Below are 14,395 nucleotides of genomic sequence, written 5' to 3'. Positions count from 1 at the left end.
ATCTCATCAAAAGGCAGATTACTGTAAGCTGAAGCTAATGGCCATGCCTTATCAAGCATGATGAATAGCAGAGAGTCATTTAACAGGTGAGCTGAGGAATGTAACCCGGTGCTTACCGTTCACAGCCCAGCTGTGGAACAGACCCCGAGGCCCGGATGACTCAAAGCTACAAACGTTTAGTGGGTGCAGACCAGAGACATGCAGAACGATGAGGGTCTCAGAGGACAACTGGAGGCCTTCTTTTTTTTGTACAAGGACTGATGTAGAATTCATATATTCTTTGTAATGCCCAAATAATGTAATAAAAAGAAATATTTCTTCCACCCTAAGTTGATTTCACTTACTTGGTAAATGTGCTACAAAGAGAGGAAGAGAAAGAAAATTACATTAAAAAAATAATACTGCACATATTGTAAGCACTTTGATGCTCCAAAGACCCAACAATTGCATTTTGAATGAAAATAACATTACCCAATTAAAAGTGATTTTTCAATATCAACCATGATTACTTCATTTTATCAGAATAAAGTTACAGATTATTTTGTAGTTTGTAATGATGCAGGAACATCTCCATCTCTAACCTTAAAGGCTACTGCTGATTTTGTGACCCTGGTCTCTATGTTTGCATATCATGCATTCTAAATGATGAACAGATACAATACATGTTGTAGTATATTGCTAGAGCAGCCATAAAAACAACAGACTATAAATAAACAACAGACTGTAAATGCACCAACTTAATTCATGCATGCATATGTCCACCAAAACTGCTTAATTATACTGCTAACATGCTCAGATTGTTTTAGGGGTCTATCAAAATACCAAATAAAATATGTTTTTTTCTTACTCTCTTCGAAACCTCCCCACTCCTTTTTATTAAAAATAATTATAATTGTATTTTAGGTGAGAGAATACATTATATTCCAAATGTAATGTGCTATTTGATGTAAAGCGTGCCATCTTTTTTTTGTCTTATAAAGTTTGAGATGATGTTGTAGCTTGAACAGGTTATGTGGTCCCTCTACTTGCAACAGTTAAAAATGTATTTTTTAACTCCTAAACTAAAAAGTAAAAACTTTTCAAGGCCCTTAAAAAAAGTCAAGTTTTGGGCCCCATATTTGTAACGAGGCCTCTGTAATTTGAGCAGATAAGAAGTGACTGACTGTCACTGACCATGCACGGCTGGTTGAAGTTGGTTAATGGTAATGGTGAAGTGTGAGCATGTTTACCAATGAGGTCAAACAGGAACTGCTGACACTCAGTGTGGAGGAGAAGCTTTAGTAGTGCAGAGTAAAGATTTATGGACCTTCCTCAGCACATCCTGCTGTTGAACTTGTCTTGGATTACCGTCCTCCTGCTGTGCATGACTGCTGCCTTTGTCCACAACAGACATGCCTCATATTAAATCTGGTATTCCACTTCTTCAACTGTCACTGATCCACTTATATAACGCTCCACAAATCTCATCTCATGTCCTTCTCCTCTTACCCCCTTTCTATTTAACTCTATCTTCACTTGTAGTTTAGTTTGTTGTAGTTTACTGACTCTTAGCTAGATGCTACAGCCACATGCAAACATTCCTTCTAAACACAAACAACAATATTTAAAGGGACATAAAACTTTGAGAGATCCTTTTCATGGTGTACAAGGCACTTAATGTGATTTAAACGTGGTTCTTTCTATGAGAACAGAATCCTTTTTAGCTGTTTGCATAAGTCCAAGCACAAATCTAACACTAGAAGTAAAGATATTTTGTTGATTAACAGTTACAAATATAATGCATCTACACTTAAACTCCTAAAAGTAATGCTTAAAGGGAAACTCAATCTGATCAATTTCTCTATCAGCAAGTTTTATGCAAATGTGGAATTGTATCTGAACTAACCATATTAAACCCAAAGTCACAAAACAACCAAAATACACAAATTAAACAAGGCAGCAGCAGTTTATTTAAATCTCTGCAAGGAAACATTACTGTTATTGTGAATACATTCAGACGGCTTCAACAAATACATTTCTCAGCTGTCTCAAAAAAGCACATCAGTCTTTAACAAGAATGTTTTTTTCTGTATGAATCCCTTATCTGTCTGTGAATTCAAATAACAATGTGAGATTCTTAGTGGCAAAACAGTCACTCTTAGTGGATGTAATTTCTTCTGCCATACATGCTAAATAGGCCTGCACAATATGAAAAATATAAAATGTGTGATAACGTTGTTCAAATGCAATATGAAGTGCAATATATATATAATTTATATATATAAAATTCAATAGTTTATTAGCTTTAACTCAGATGTCTTGTTCTGTTCTTTCATGTTTTACAGTGTTTGCAATGCCCATCTTATCACGAAAAGAAATCCAAAAAGGACTTTTTTGACATTACAAATTGAAGACAGCTAATAGTTAGCTTGAGCTTCATTTGAATGCATGAAAAGTGTGTAAGCATAGCCTTCATACACAGCAGGCTCCCATCAAATAGCATACTGAGTGAGAAAGCACTGCTTTATGACGTAAAATTGTTTTTTCTTATTTATTGTGATAAATTCAGTATGTGTTATAAGTTCAGTAAGTATGTGTTTAATACAAATGCTCATATTGAGATAACAATTAAATTAAAAGCAATTAACTGTGCAGCTTTAGTGCCAACAAGGATTGGGCTGCAGCCATTATGGCAACATTGCTGCTGCAGGCCGAGGCATTGTATTGACTTTTTCCTCACTAAAACACGTACAAAAGGAAAAAATTGTGGAAGTTCTTTTTTATTTCTGTCCAATAGTGATCCCTTCAAAAATATGGACATGTAATCAATGTTTAATTTAGATGTAGTGTACAACCTCGTTACCCTCTATAACGTCATATTTGTAGGTCAAGAATAATTGATGGGAAATGAAAGCACACAAACATTGTGCCTGGTCCTTGTTATTTATCGTATGAATACAGACAGGATGAATGAATTGGTGTGAATTTTGGTACTAAATGTGATAAGGGTTCAAGGTCAGGAGGCCTCTAGACTCTGAGGCTGAGAGAGGAGCAGGAAAAGTCTCACCTCGTTGAGTGAAACTTCACACCGTGTCTCCAGGCGGGCAGGATGCCAGGGGCCAACGCTGAGGCTTAAACAGAACATGGCCCATTCGTCACGGCCGCCATTAACGTACCACTGAGGAATAGTTCTGAATGTTTTACTGCCGATATCCTGATGTGTTCAAGTGAATTATCTGGAATTACAGTGGGTGTGCAGGTTATGTGAAGGTGTATAGTCCTTTCAGTTGTGATACAGATTACATTTAAAGTTCTATTTATGGTTTCTTCTTCTTTGACAGCCTGCAGTGAACAAGCTCAGATGTACTCAGTCTTTAAACACATCTTTGTCCACATATAACACACAGCCATGAGCACAGGTCAGTTATCAGCATGGTGAGAACTAAATAATACGTCAAACTGACTACCTCGCATCAACCTGCAAACTCTCCATTCAGTATCCCTTGTTTTAAATCCCACCCTCTTAAATGTTTTCACCTTGAAGGAATGTTAAGCTTCTGGCAAATAGTCCCCATGTAGTTTTAATTTTAAGCATGAGTGCACCCCCACTGTCACTCCAGGCTTGCTCGTTAATTGGAGGTTAAATATGAAATGACATCATGCTTGTAACATTTCTGAATAAGAAGGTATAAAAATACCAGCTCTTTTCCCTCCCCCTCCCTCCTGCAGAGATCAAATGAGCCCATGAGGGAGAATTTAAAATGATTGCCTTCCTGAAACAGGCCAAACAGTCAGCGTTACAGCCAGGCTGCGTCATGAGTCAGCAGAGGGTCACCTGCTATGACCTCATACAGAGTCTGTTTCACACAGAATAGGAGGAAGGGCTACTGTTAACTGGAGTACACCACTTTCGCAACAACATACTGGTAATGTGTGTCAAACAAGCATTAGCTTTAGCTATGTACTAAAGTAACAAAGCTTATTGTATGCCTAAAAAATGTGCATGAACTGTGAACCCAGACTATACGGAAACAAATAACCAAACCCCACAAAATAACTTTTTGTTGTCATGTTTTTGTACTTTATAATGTCTGACATGGTTAAATCTGTCCTGAAGGGAATATCTCCAAACTGCCTGCTTGAGCACATTTTCTGAAAAGTGGAGCAGACAGAAGATGGAGAGGATGGACTTTTCTCATAAATGAGGAGTTTTTTCACAGGCTAGGGATATATATTAGTGTTAGACACACCATGGTAAAGTACATTTTGCGTAACATGTGACCTTTAAGTAGACGATTTCTCATTGCTGTTAGCAGGGTTCCAGAAAAAAAACACTCATAAACTTCTTATAAATCGGAAGTGTGGGTCAAGAAAGAGACCATAGATCCAACTGCCAAACACAAAATGATTGTGACTTAATTCAACACTGGACTCTATGTAAAAGTGAATCTGACCATGGAAAAAGGTAAGAATAAAATTCTTCCATGTGAGAAAACAGTTGTACATGTTTCATAACAACTGTTAAGATTTTCTTCAGCAACTGTTAATTGGGAGTGTTGAACTTAAAAGTTTACCCGTTGCATTGCGATACAGACGTGGATTATTCTTTATATATTCAGTGACTGAACATAATTAATCACTGCGTGCTGAGGTTCCTTGTAGATTTTCCAGCCATGGCTGCCTATTTAATTTATTTGTTTTTGTTTACAAAGTAAGGACTTGTGTTGACATTGATTTCTTTTTATTTTATTTAAAGATTTACTTGGAGCTTTTTCCTTCACTCAGATAGAACAGCAGACCGAACGGGAAATCAGGGACAAAGAGTGGAGAACGTCTTGTGTGAAAGGAGCCACAAGTCGGACCCAAACCCAAGACCACAGCCTCTGTACATGGGTTAACCATTAGGCCATCAGCGCAACAACATTAATCTTTAAAGTATTTTCTGAAGAAAAAAGAAAGGGAGCTCATATTGATCTGATTGCTTGTCCTCATTAATGAAAAAGTATGTGCAGTAAACTGAGGATACAACCCATCATGATGCATCGCAATATCTGATCAAACCGACAGGATGATTCTAATTGAATTTAATTGTGATACCAGTGAAGATGCACAGACCTAATGTTCATGATATTGTTCCAGACCTATTTGATATTTGTACAAATGTTTTTGAAAATAAAGCACCTTTTTGTTTTCAAGTATGTAAAAAATATTTTCAATTCAGAAGAACACAACAAATGAGGAGCTGAGATTAGGATATTTTAGCCAGGCACAACCTTACATCATTCTTGTAGGGCAAAATATACAGTATATATGTATACAGTATGTGTATTGGTTGTCTTTGCAGGTTATGCAATCCATCATCGAGAATTTGGACAATTTAACTGGTAGAGGTCTGCACTATCTAAGTGCTCGTCTATTTTTCATTTTCAGATTCACAAAAAAAAAAACACCTGGACCAGAAAAAGTTTATTCTATTCTGTGCCATCTTCATGAACTGTGGGTATGTTCTTGTATGTCTGTGTGCTTGGGATCATACTGTATATTTGGCTGCAGATTCCATCACCAGTGTCTGGAATGTTGTTTCTTATTGATGTTTGAGACACCGCCTTGTGTAGATTTCAGAGCAAAATTCACTAGCAACCTCTCATTTTCTAAAAGTTCCCCCTGTGGTTTTGTGCATTCGCTTCAAACTGAGGCTGCTTATTTTATTTCATTGAATTTCAACTCAAGTTTTGAAATGCTTGTGCTTGAATTTGCACAACAGGCAGTTAGAAGGGTAATAACATGGAAGAGCATCAGACAGAATGCCTAAAATAGAGCATTGAGCATGCCATAATCAAAGATGGATTTTCTCCGTCTGCTTTGCTATGCGTTTAAATAGTGAGGAATCAGTCATCAGGAACCCGCAGCGTGCTTGGTGTTCTGCACAAGCCGACCTCACACCATCAGTTTTGTTTAGAAATGCTCTCTTCCACAACACAAACACACACACTGACTGAATACATCCCATACTCTTACATGCAGACATCTATCCCTAATCCTCAAACTAGCCTCTTGAAGAAGTACAAAAAAGGCCAAAAATGACCTCAGACAGCAAAAATGCACAAAGTGGTTCCCACAAGGGTATAACACACACGCAGACCCAATACCAGAGATGCATCATTACAAAAGAGCATTGCATAAAACATAGTGTGTTAGGAGCATGAGAACACACTGAAGAATACCCGGCGCTCGGCACCGTTAAAGACTCTCGGGCCGAGACAAATTGTGGCTGACCACGGAAGGCCGCTCCCAGCACCAAACCATCAGGAATGTCTCTTTAGCCGGCCGTGCAAAATGCTGGCATCAGCTCAACACAAACCCATTAGTCTGAGACAACGAGGAAGTGAGGTGAGGAGATGAGATGAGGAGGTGAGACATCTGACTGAATAGTCTAGCAAATGAAAAGTGCAGCCCATTGGGAGAAAAAAGCAAAAACCATAAATGAACATCATATTAGACCCCAAATTATGCTACCACTTCAAAAGGATATTTATTAATAACTAAGTAAGAGATTTTAATTCACACTTTTCAATGGTTTTGTAGTCTTTCTAGTTTCTACAAAAGACTGTAGACACCATATTGAATGTTATCAATAGGCCTGTGGAAAACACAGGCTGCAATACGACAAAAGTAAAGCCACATTATATGACACACACACTCTTCATAACATTCAGATAAAACAGATCTTAAAGGGCTGTATGTAGGACAATAAACAAAAGGAGGACACATCTATGAAAACACTTAGAGTCATACCTGCATAACTAAAACTGATTCAATAATGAGGCAACTAATGAGGTAGAAGTACAGATAATGAACACCTTTTACAAATGTAGTTGTTATGATGCCACTGTGTGTTCATGTTTTAAACTTATACAATAAACCAGAAGATTATTAGTTTTGTGTGAAAAAATATATAATTTGCTGCCATCTAGTGTCCACTAAAAAAGCCCACACAAGAAGTGACAGCACTCCTTTCCCCCTGTACACACAAAACTGTGTGCATGTCAGTGAAAGACGCAGCACTGCAGCCAAATATCATAAGAAAAAAGAAAAATAACCCTCTCCTTCTGTAACAACAGCTTGTTTCACTTTTAACAACATAACGATCATAATGAGCTTTGATCCAGGAGAAAGTTATGAATATTTTGGACAAAAAGTATTACACTTGATTAGTTTGTCTGATTTGTTTTATGTGTCATACAATCCTGACATTCTTCCAAGTGCAAGCAACACAAGTATCCAACATATAACCCTACAATCAATCATTCAGTTCTGTCTCAGTCAGTGCACCAAAACAGGTTTTGGTCCCCTCCAATCGTTTCCTGTTTTTCTTCAGCTGTCCTATCTAATAAATGTAAAGGGCCTAAAAATACAATTTAAAAAATACTTAAATAAATACAAATAAATAACCTGTTGTCTTCCTCCACATGTTCAAATCTGACAGCTACAGCAATGCTGTAATATTGTCATTCCAGTGCTTCATTAGGATATAGTATAGTACGATTAAGTAATGAAAATGTTTTGTTTATTTGGGGCGGTTGCACATGGGGGAAGGGGGGATTAGAAAGTGCTCAAACATTACTGTGTCATATTTTAAATGTTTCTAAGTTGTTGTATTAAAAAGATTACAGCCCCACTGTTGACAGAGATCGGCCATCGACAAATATTGTGGCATGCACAGATGTCAGTAGCTGATGTTTATCTGTTGTGTCATATCAATTTAATTCTGGCAAACTAGGAAGTTTTTCTTTTGGCAGAAGAAGTTACTTGTTGGACAAACTCTGATCTGTTTTTATGGTCAAATGAGAGAAAATGTTGGAAGTGTGGGAGTCTTACACCTGACTAAGGGATGAAAAACACATCCGTTTTGGAATCGGGGATCAGCTAAATTGTTATTTTAAACTTAGGTATCAGATCTTCTCAATCAGTGCATCTCTTAATCCAACCCACGTCTTCCACAACAGCCACAGTCCACTCCACTCTGCATAGACTCTGGAACTCAACTGTCTTTGACATTGTAAAGTATGTCATATAATTTCATTTCTCTTTGCGTTTTGTTCATTTTCTCTGTTCTATAACGTTAGTATGGCCACAGTGTCTGGGCTCTCCTGTTTCCCTGTGGTTTAACATGCTACACACTTCCTTCATATTCCCCAAGAAGGTGTCGGGAGATGTGGAGCCTGGAGACTGAAAGCGCCATGTCATTGCATTGCCTGCATTCCTGTGCCTGGCTCCTGTTGGCCTGGAGACTATTTATACAGCCGCAGAGGAGGCCCCCCTTATAGCCTGCTGCGGAGATACAAGTCCTAGGGCTGCTGACTTTTTGTCTTCTGATTACAAAAACACCTCAAAACTGCACCGCCTTCTCAAAACTGAGAAACTCTTTACTATACCTGACCCTTAGCAAGATCAATTCAGGTAAAACCAGACCAGAGAAAAACTTGTTTAAAGGCATGTTGGCTTAAATTTCTGTTAGGTCACAAAACAATGAAAATATAATTTTGAGGTAAAGCTCAATATGAGAAAGATGATGCAGAAGACATCTGAACTTTTGGCATACGGATCACTGATGCCAGGAAAGTCTGCAATAAAAAGATCCTGACATACATTAACATCCAAACAGAACTGCAAAGGACATATTCTGAAAAAGTTTAAAAGTGATAAATATGGACATTATGGTGATTTAGATTGAGCCAGAAAAGCTTAACGATCAGGAGGAATTGACCCACCATGCAGAGAGCATAAAGACAGCCCTGACATCATAAAATTCAAATATATTCTGACTTTAATTAGTACATAATACTATAGTAAACAACAAGTATGTTGACTGAGCTGTGAAGTTGACACATCTAGAAAGAAGAGAGGAGTGTATTTTTAGTTTGCTGGTGAACCGGTGCAAATAACCAGGATACAGTTCATGCAGGCAGGAATGAGACAGGCTCCCTGCTTTAACTGGCACAGGTATCAGAGGACAAATGTGCTAATGCAGGAATGGAAGTCCCCCTCAAACCCGAAACCAGGTGCTCTGCTTGTCAACACAGGGATTACTCTCACCTCTTGGCCACCTCCCATCTCGCTCACCTTATCTCTAACAGGCAGGCCAGCAAGGCAGAATCCTGACGCCTGCTCTGGTCCACATCACTAACACACCCACTAAGATAAAGGTCTGTTCATATACTGTGTACGTCAGTTCATCATGTTCATTCTATGTTTTAAAACTTTGAATGTTTGCACAGAGGTTTCCACTAATGTCACCTTCTTGATTTAACCTCAGGTGAAGTGACACCGTCTTTAGCAGAGACATTATCTATCTGTGAGATCTTTTCTTCTACATGAATACAGTTAAATTAATGGTACTTGTTTGTTGTTATTACAGAATTGCAACCTAACCTTAAAAAAATATATGGTCGCCCGGGATGAGGACTTTAATCCATCAGTGTATATTCATATTTGTAAATATTGTATATATTCTCAATGACCTGCGCTTGAACATAGCTTATTACTTATTAATACTTTATTATTGTTTTCACTTGGTACTTATGCTTATTATATTGTTATTACTATTTTTATTTTATTTTATATTGTGAACTTATTTGTACTTCCTACAGATTTTTGGTGTTATGAGCAACTGCAGCAAACAAATTTCCCCCTGGTATTAATAAAGTATTTCTGATTCTGATTCAGATTCTGATTTCAGATGCTTCACTTCATTTGTACTACACAGCATCAGCTGCTCAACATGCTCAGATTATACGGTATGAACTTTGCAACTTAAAACCCCTTACATGTGATTATGGGATTCTTAAATTATGTATTTTGGGCGGCTATGGCTCAGTGCTAGAGTGGGTTGTCTCTCAACCAGGGGGTCAGGGGTTTGATCCCCAGCTCCTGCAACTACATGTCTAATATGTCCTTGGGAAAGACACTTAACCCGAAGTTGCTCCCGCTGCTTCGTCGGCGGCGTATGAATGTATATGAATGTAATTAGTTAATACTGATGGACACTTTACATAACAACCTATAGCAACCTCTGCCATAAGGGAACGGGTGTGAACGGGTAGGAGTGACCAGGGATGCTCTCTGTGCAGGGCAAATTCACTTAGGGTAATAAACGCTTCATTTCATTATATTTATCATTACTAAAAGTACCACTGATGTGTTTTATAACATACAGCCAGATCATTTAGTTTACAGCATAACTTAACATGTTTAAGGAAGCAGTACCTGTTTATAACCTCAGACAGAAGCCCCCTGTCTAGTCCTAACCCCTTACTAAAGTGACATGTTTCCAGTCAATCCTTAAAACTTTAAAGCCCACATGGACCTAAAGTCCAGACAGCACTCAGGTTAATTAAATTCAAAGTCTCTAGTTGCATGAAAACCAGGCAACACCATCTGCTGGGGTGTAAGATTCAGGTGTGATACCACTGAAAGAGCAGCTGCTTGATGGACATTGTTGGTGAGATCAAACCTTACCTGACGAGTGGCTGTGGGTTTCCTCTGACTCTACACTCCAGACGGATGGGGCTTCCTTCTGCCACCTCTTGGCTCTTCAGCTTATGCAGGAAACAGGGAGGAGACAGCGACCCATCTCTGGTCGGACCTCCAGAGTACCCTTCAGGAGCTGTCGCCCCCGTCAGGCCTCCGGGCGAGGGCTCCTGGTTCACTGCTGGGTGGCTTTGATGCGTCTCCTCCTGCTGGCTGGGAGGCAGAGGCGGCGCAGACACCGAGACCTGCGGGGCCGGTCGCCGGCTCCTTGGAGTCAGATAGCCACTATCAGGAGAGGAGGAGTCCTCCTCTACGAGGGGCTCTACCTGTGCAGCACCTTTAAAGATGGAGGACAGCTCCTCGATGAATGTGGCCGCTCTGCTGCAGAACTCTGAGGCCGATGCTGCCCGATCGGTCAGCTCCAGGCCTTCATGAAGTAGTCTGGGTTTGTCCTGCTTATAAACTGGATGGAGCGGTTTGTGGCAGACCACCTTCTCAGTGGAGGACGGCGCCTCACTGCACACCTGTAGGGGTTTGCTGAGGGGCGCAATCTGGCTCGAGGAGACACTGACTGCTGCAGTTTCATCCGGGCAGGGGGCTTTGGTCTGGTGCTGCAGGTTTTGGTTTTTACTGAGGTTTGGAGTAGTCTGGGGGGCCACAGGAAACGAGGGAAAATGTTGGAGAGCCTGCTCCTGAGGTTTAGGATTAGAGGGGCCGGGATCTACAGATTCAAATGGGTCTCCAAAGGCCTCCCGGGCCAGGTCCAGGCTAATGTTGATCTCATCTGCGTTCAAGAAGGCAGTGAGATCTGCAAAGTCCCCGTCTCCAGAATCCAGCTCTGTGACTGAGTCAAGGTACAGTTCCCCATCAGAGGACGCCTCGGAAAACACCCCGCCATCGCACTCCAAAGTCCCGCCTCCTGCCGGGTCCTTCAGCAGCAGAGAGATGGGGAGTGGCTGGTTCCAACTCCCGTCCTGCATCCTGAAATACACATCAGCTGTCATTAAGCAGCAGTTTACACACTGTAGACAGCAGCGGAGTTGAAAGTGTACATGAGATCTGAAGGAGTCAAACTTCAAATATAGACTTCACAATACTAGCTCATGTGCTCTGGAAGCCGCTGATGGCAGGATGACTCAGGCCTGCTGTCCGGACACAGTTGGTGGGTATTAGCAGAGGCCTTCACTGAGGTCACAGTCAACATGACAGGCATTTTTTAACTTAGTCTGTCTGACAGGACATCAATCTGTTCAATAGTGTAGCTACTTCATATGTCATTTACTCCACATTAACTGAATATTACAGCTGGAAATAAGAACATTTTTTTCTAAATGATTGATCCAATGGTTGATTTTTTTGGGGGGGGGGGATTTTTGTGCCTTTAATGGAGAGATAGGACATTGGAAATTGGTCGGAAATCAGGGAGAGAGAGAGTGGGGAATGACATGCAGGAAAGGAGCCACAGGCTGGATTCGAGCCTGGGCCGCCTGCTTGGAGGACTACAGCCTCCATACATGGGGCGCGCACTAACCACTGCGCCACCAGCGCCCCCAATGGTTGATTTTTTGAGTAGGGATTTAAAGTCCCCATGAAAAACTTTTTTTGAGTCTTAATCCAGCGTGCCTGTGTTTAATGTTCATTTATCTGACAAATATATTTCAATAAATCATTATCTAATTATTTTTTTAACATCAAATTAACTGCATTTTCTCTTCCTGTAAAACACTGAACATGTCTGATGACTCCTGCACTCGGGGGCTTTTACTTTTTCTAGATTAGATAAATCAGCAATCAAAACAGTCTGATTCATTTCATACACGTGGTCAGAGACCTGCGGGTTGTCTTTGAGTTTAGAGGAATCGGATACTCCACTAAAAGCAATTTTTTTCTATGTAGACCCCAGATAAAACTCATCTTATTTTCTTATGTCCCTTACACATTTCTGATAATTTAATTTATTTTTACCTTCATTGATACCAGTATTATCATTATTTAATTCTTTCATTTAGTCAAACGTGGATGGTCTATTAGTTTTCCTCTTACTACAGGTAGAGTAGTTGCATCAATAGAGGAGTGTTTTCAAGAAAAGGTCATTCAATACAGCGGACATTTTCCTCTAAAGTCATAGTCCCAGTAGAAAGTTCAGTTACTAGAAAGCTCTGTTCCTGGTTGCCAGTAGAATAAACAAAGGGAGTCTGATGAATCCTTATAGTTTAATTCATTCCTGATGGACTCATAACTGAAACGATGATGAATTAAGCATTCTGGAGGTACACTGGTCAATATTTGAAGGGGATTTTTTTTAAATTAATAATTAACAATTTTACATAAATGTATTATTATTATATTATATTGCATAGTAACAACAGGAAACAAATGAAGCTTACATTCATTCATTATTCCTTACAAAACTTTGTCACTCACTCTCTCCTTCTGTCTCCCCGGTCTGGTGTCTGGTGATCAGCTGATCACTTTTACTATTTAAGTACTAAACCAATCAGATTCTGGCATGACCTCCAGCGACCAATCATCCTGCTGCTGTCAAATTTTAAAATCTATTCTCTCTCTCTGCCACAGTCAGTCTGTCATCATAGTGGGTTTGCTGCAATGCTCCATCCAGTCACCTCCATTTCATCTGAACAAATCCAGCTCCTCCTAAGCCCACTCCTCATCACATCCTGCATCCTTCCATCAGCACCACCACCATCAGTGTGTCCACTCCATCAGGGAGGGATCCTGACCAGCTGTCAGCCTCACTACCCCTCTGAGAACATGAAGAAACATGACAGAGTCTAATCGCCCAACGACATGGCACATTTCTCTAAACTGATTCAAATGAGTAAGTCAAGCCTGATGTCACCTCACACATAAAAAGAATGATGCCAGTGACTTGAAGCTCTCCCAGTTCAAAATGGTTAATGGACTGTGCTCAGTGCTTTTCCTGAATCTGCTGAACTCTCAAAGCTCTTTAACACAACACGTCACATTCACCTCTTCACCAACAGTCACACACAGTGATGACAGAGGAGGCTTTACAAAGTGCCCATCAGTACTATCTAGTCCCATTCATACACATTTACACACCAATGGAAATGCCTTCAGGGGAAACTTGAGGTTCAGTGTCCTGCCCAAGGACACTTGAGCATGTTGACTGCAGGAGCTGGGATCAAACCACCAACCTTTAGATTGAGAGACATCCCACTCTACCACTGAGCCACAGCCTCTCCATCACTACAGACAGCTAAGTCCCAACATCTAAAAACAACATAAACCAACTTGCTATATTACATACACTGAGAAGTTAGGCCTTTTCTATTATATCATGTGACACTACCAAACAGTCATGTAAGTGAAGAAGAGGTTGAAAAGCTCATTTGTTATTTTTAATGGAAGTACATCCCAGTTACCTTCTGGATATTCACAATCTAGGCAAGTCAAGTGTATAGATCAGCATTCATACAAAAGCAATTCAAAGTGCTTTACAGACAAAAAAAGCATTTATAACATTATGAACATTAAAAGACATGACTGACATTCAAATATAAAACATGTTAAAATACAGGATAGATGAAAAAGAAATTAAGAAATATGACATTAAGCTAAATGTAACACTAAACACAAAATATATAAACATTTCCTCAAATCAGACTGTTATTTATTAGTTCTCATTTTGCAAATAATATACAGGATTTATCATTAAACATACAGTTTATATATAAAATATTATCTTAATCCTAAAAATCTAAATGGTCATAATAGATTTATAATTGGGCGGCAGTAGCTCAGTCTGTAGGGACTTGGGTTGGGAATCGGAGGTTCAAGTCCCGGCACGGACCAAGTCCGGAAATTGGTCTGGTAGCTGGAGAGGTGCCAGTCCACTTCCTGA

At 39.7% G+C, this 14,395-nt stretch overlaps 1 protein-coding gene across 4 annotated transcripts in view; it reads right to left on the bottom strand.

Moving 5' to 3' along the window:
• The window catches only part of palld (palladin, cytoskeletal associated protein), a 69,559-nt gene that overhangs the window by 53,869 nt on the left and 1,295 nt on the right, over positions 1-14,395 (bottom strand). For all 4 annotated transcript variants that reach the window (XM_061029347.1, XM_061029375.1, XM_061029366.1 and 1 more), the window contains exon 2: positions 10,498-11,490. In XM_061029347.1, coding sequence (XP_060885330.1) covers positions 10,498-11,489 — 992 coding nt within the window. In that variant the 5' untranslated portion in view covers position 11,490. The remainder of the gene's footprint in view (positions 1-10,497; positions 11,491-14,395) is intronic.

Source organism: Labrus mixtus, chromosome 3 (genome assembly GCF_963584025.1).
Source record: "Labrus mixtus chromosome 3, fLabMix1.1, whole genome shotgun sequence".
Classification (NCBI taxonomy): Eukaryota; Metazoa; Chordata; class Actinopteri; order Labriformes; family Labridae; genus Labrus; species Labrus mixtus.
The sequence above is the reverse complement of the archived record's forward strand: the minus strand, read 5'-3'. Positions and strand labels throughout refer to the sequence as shown.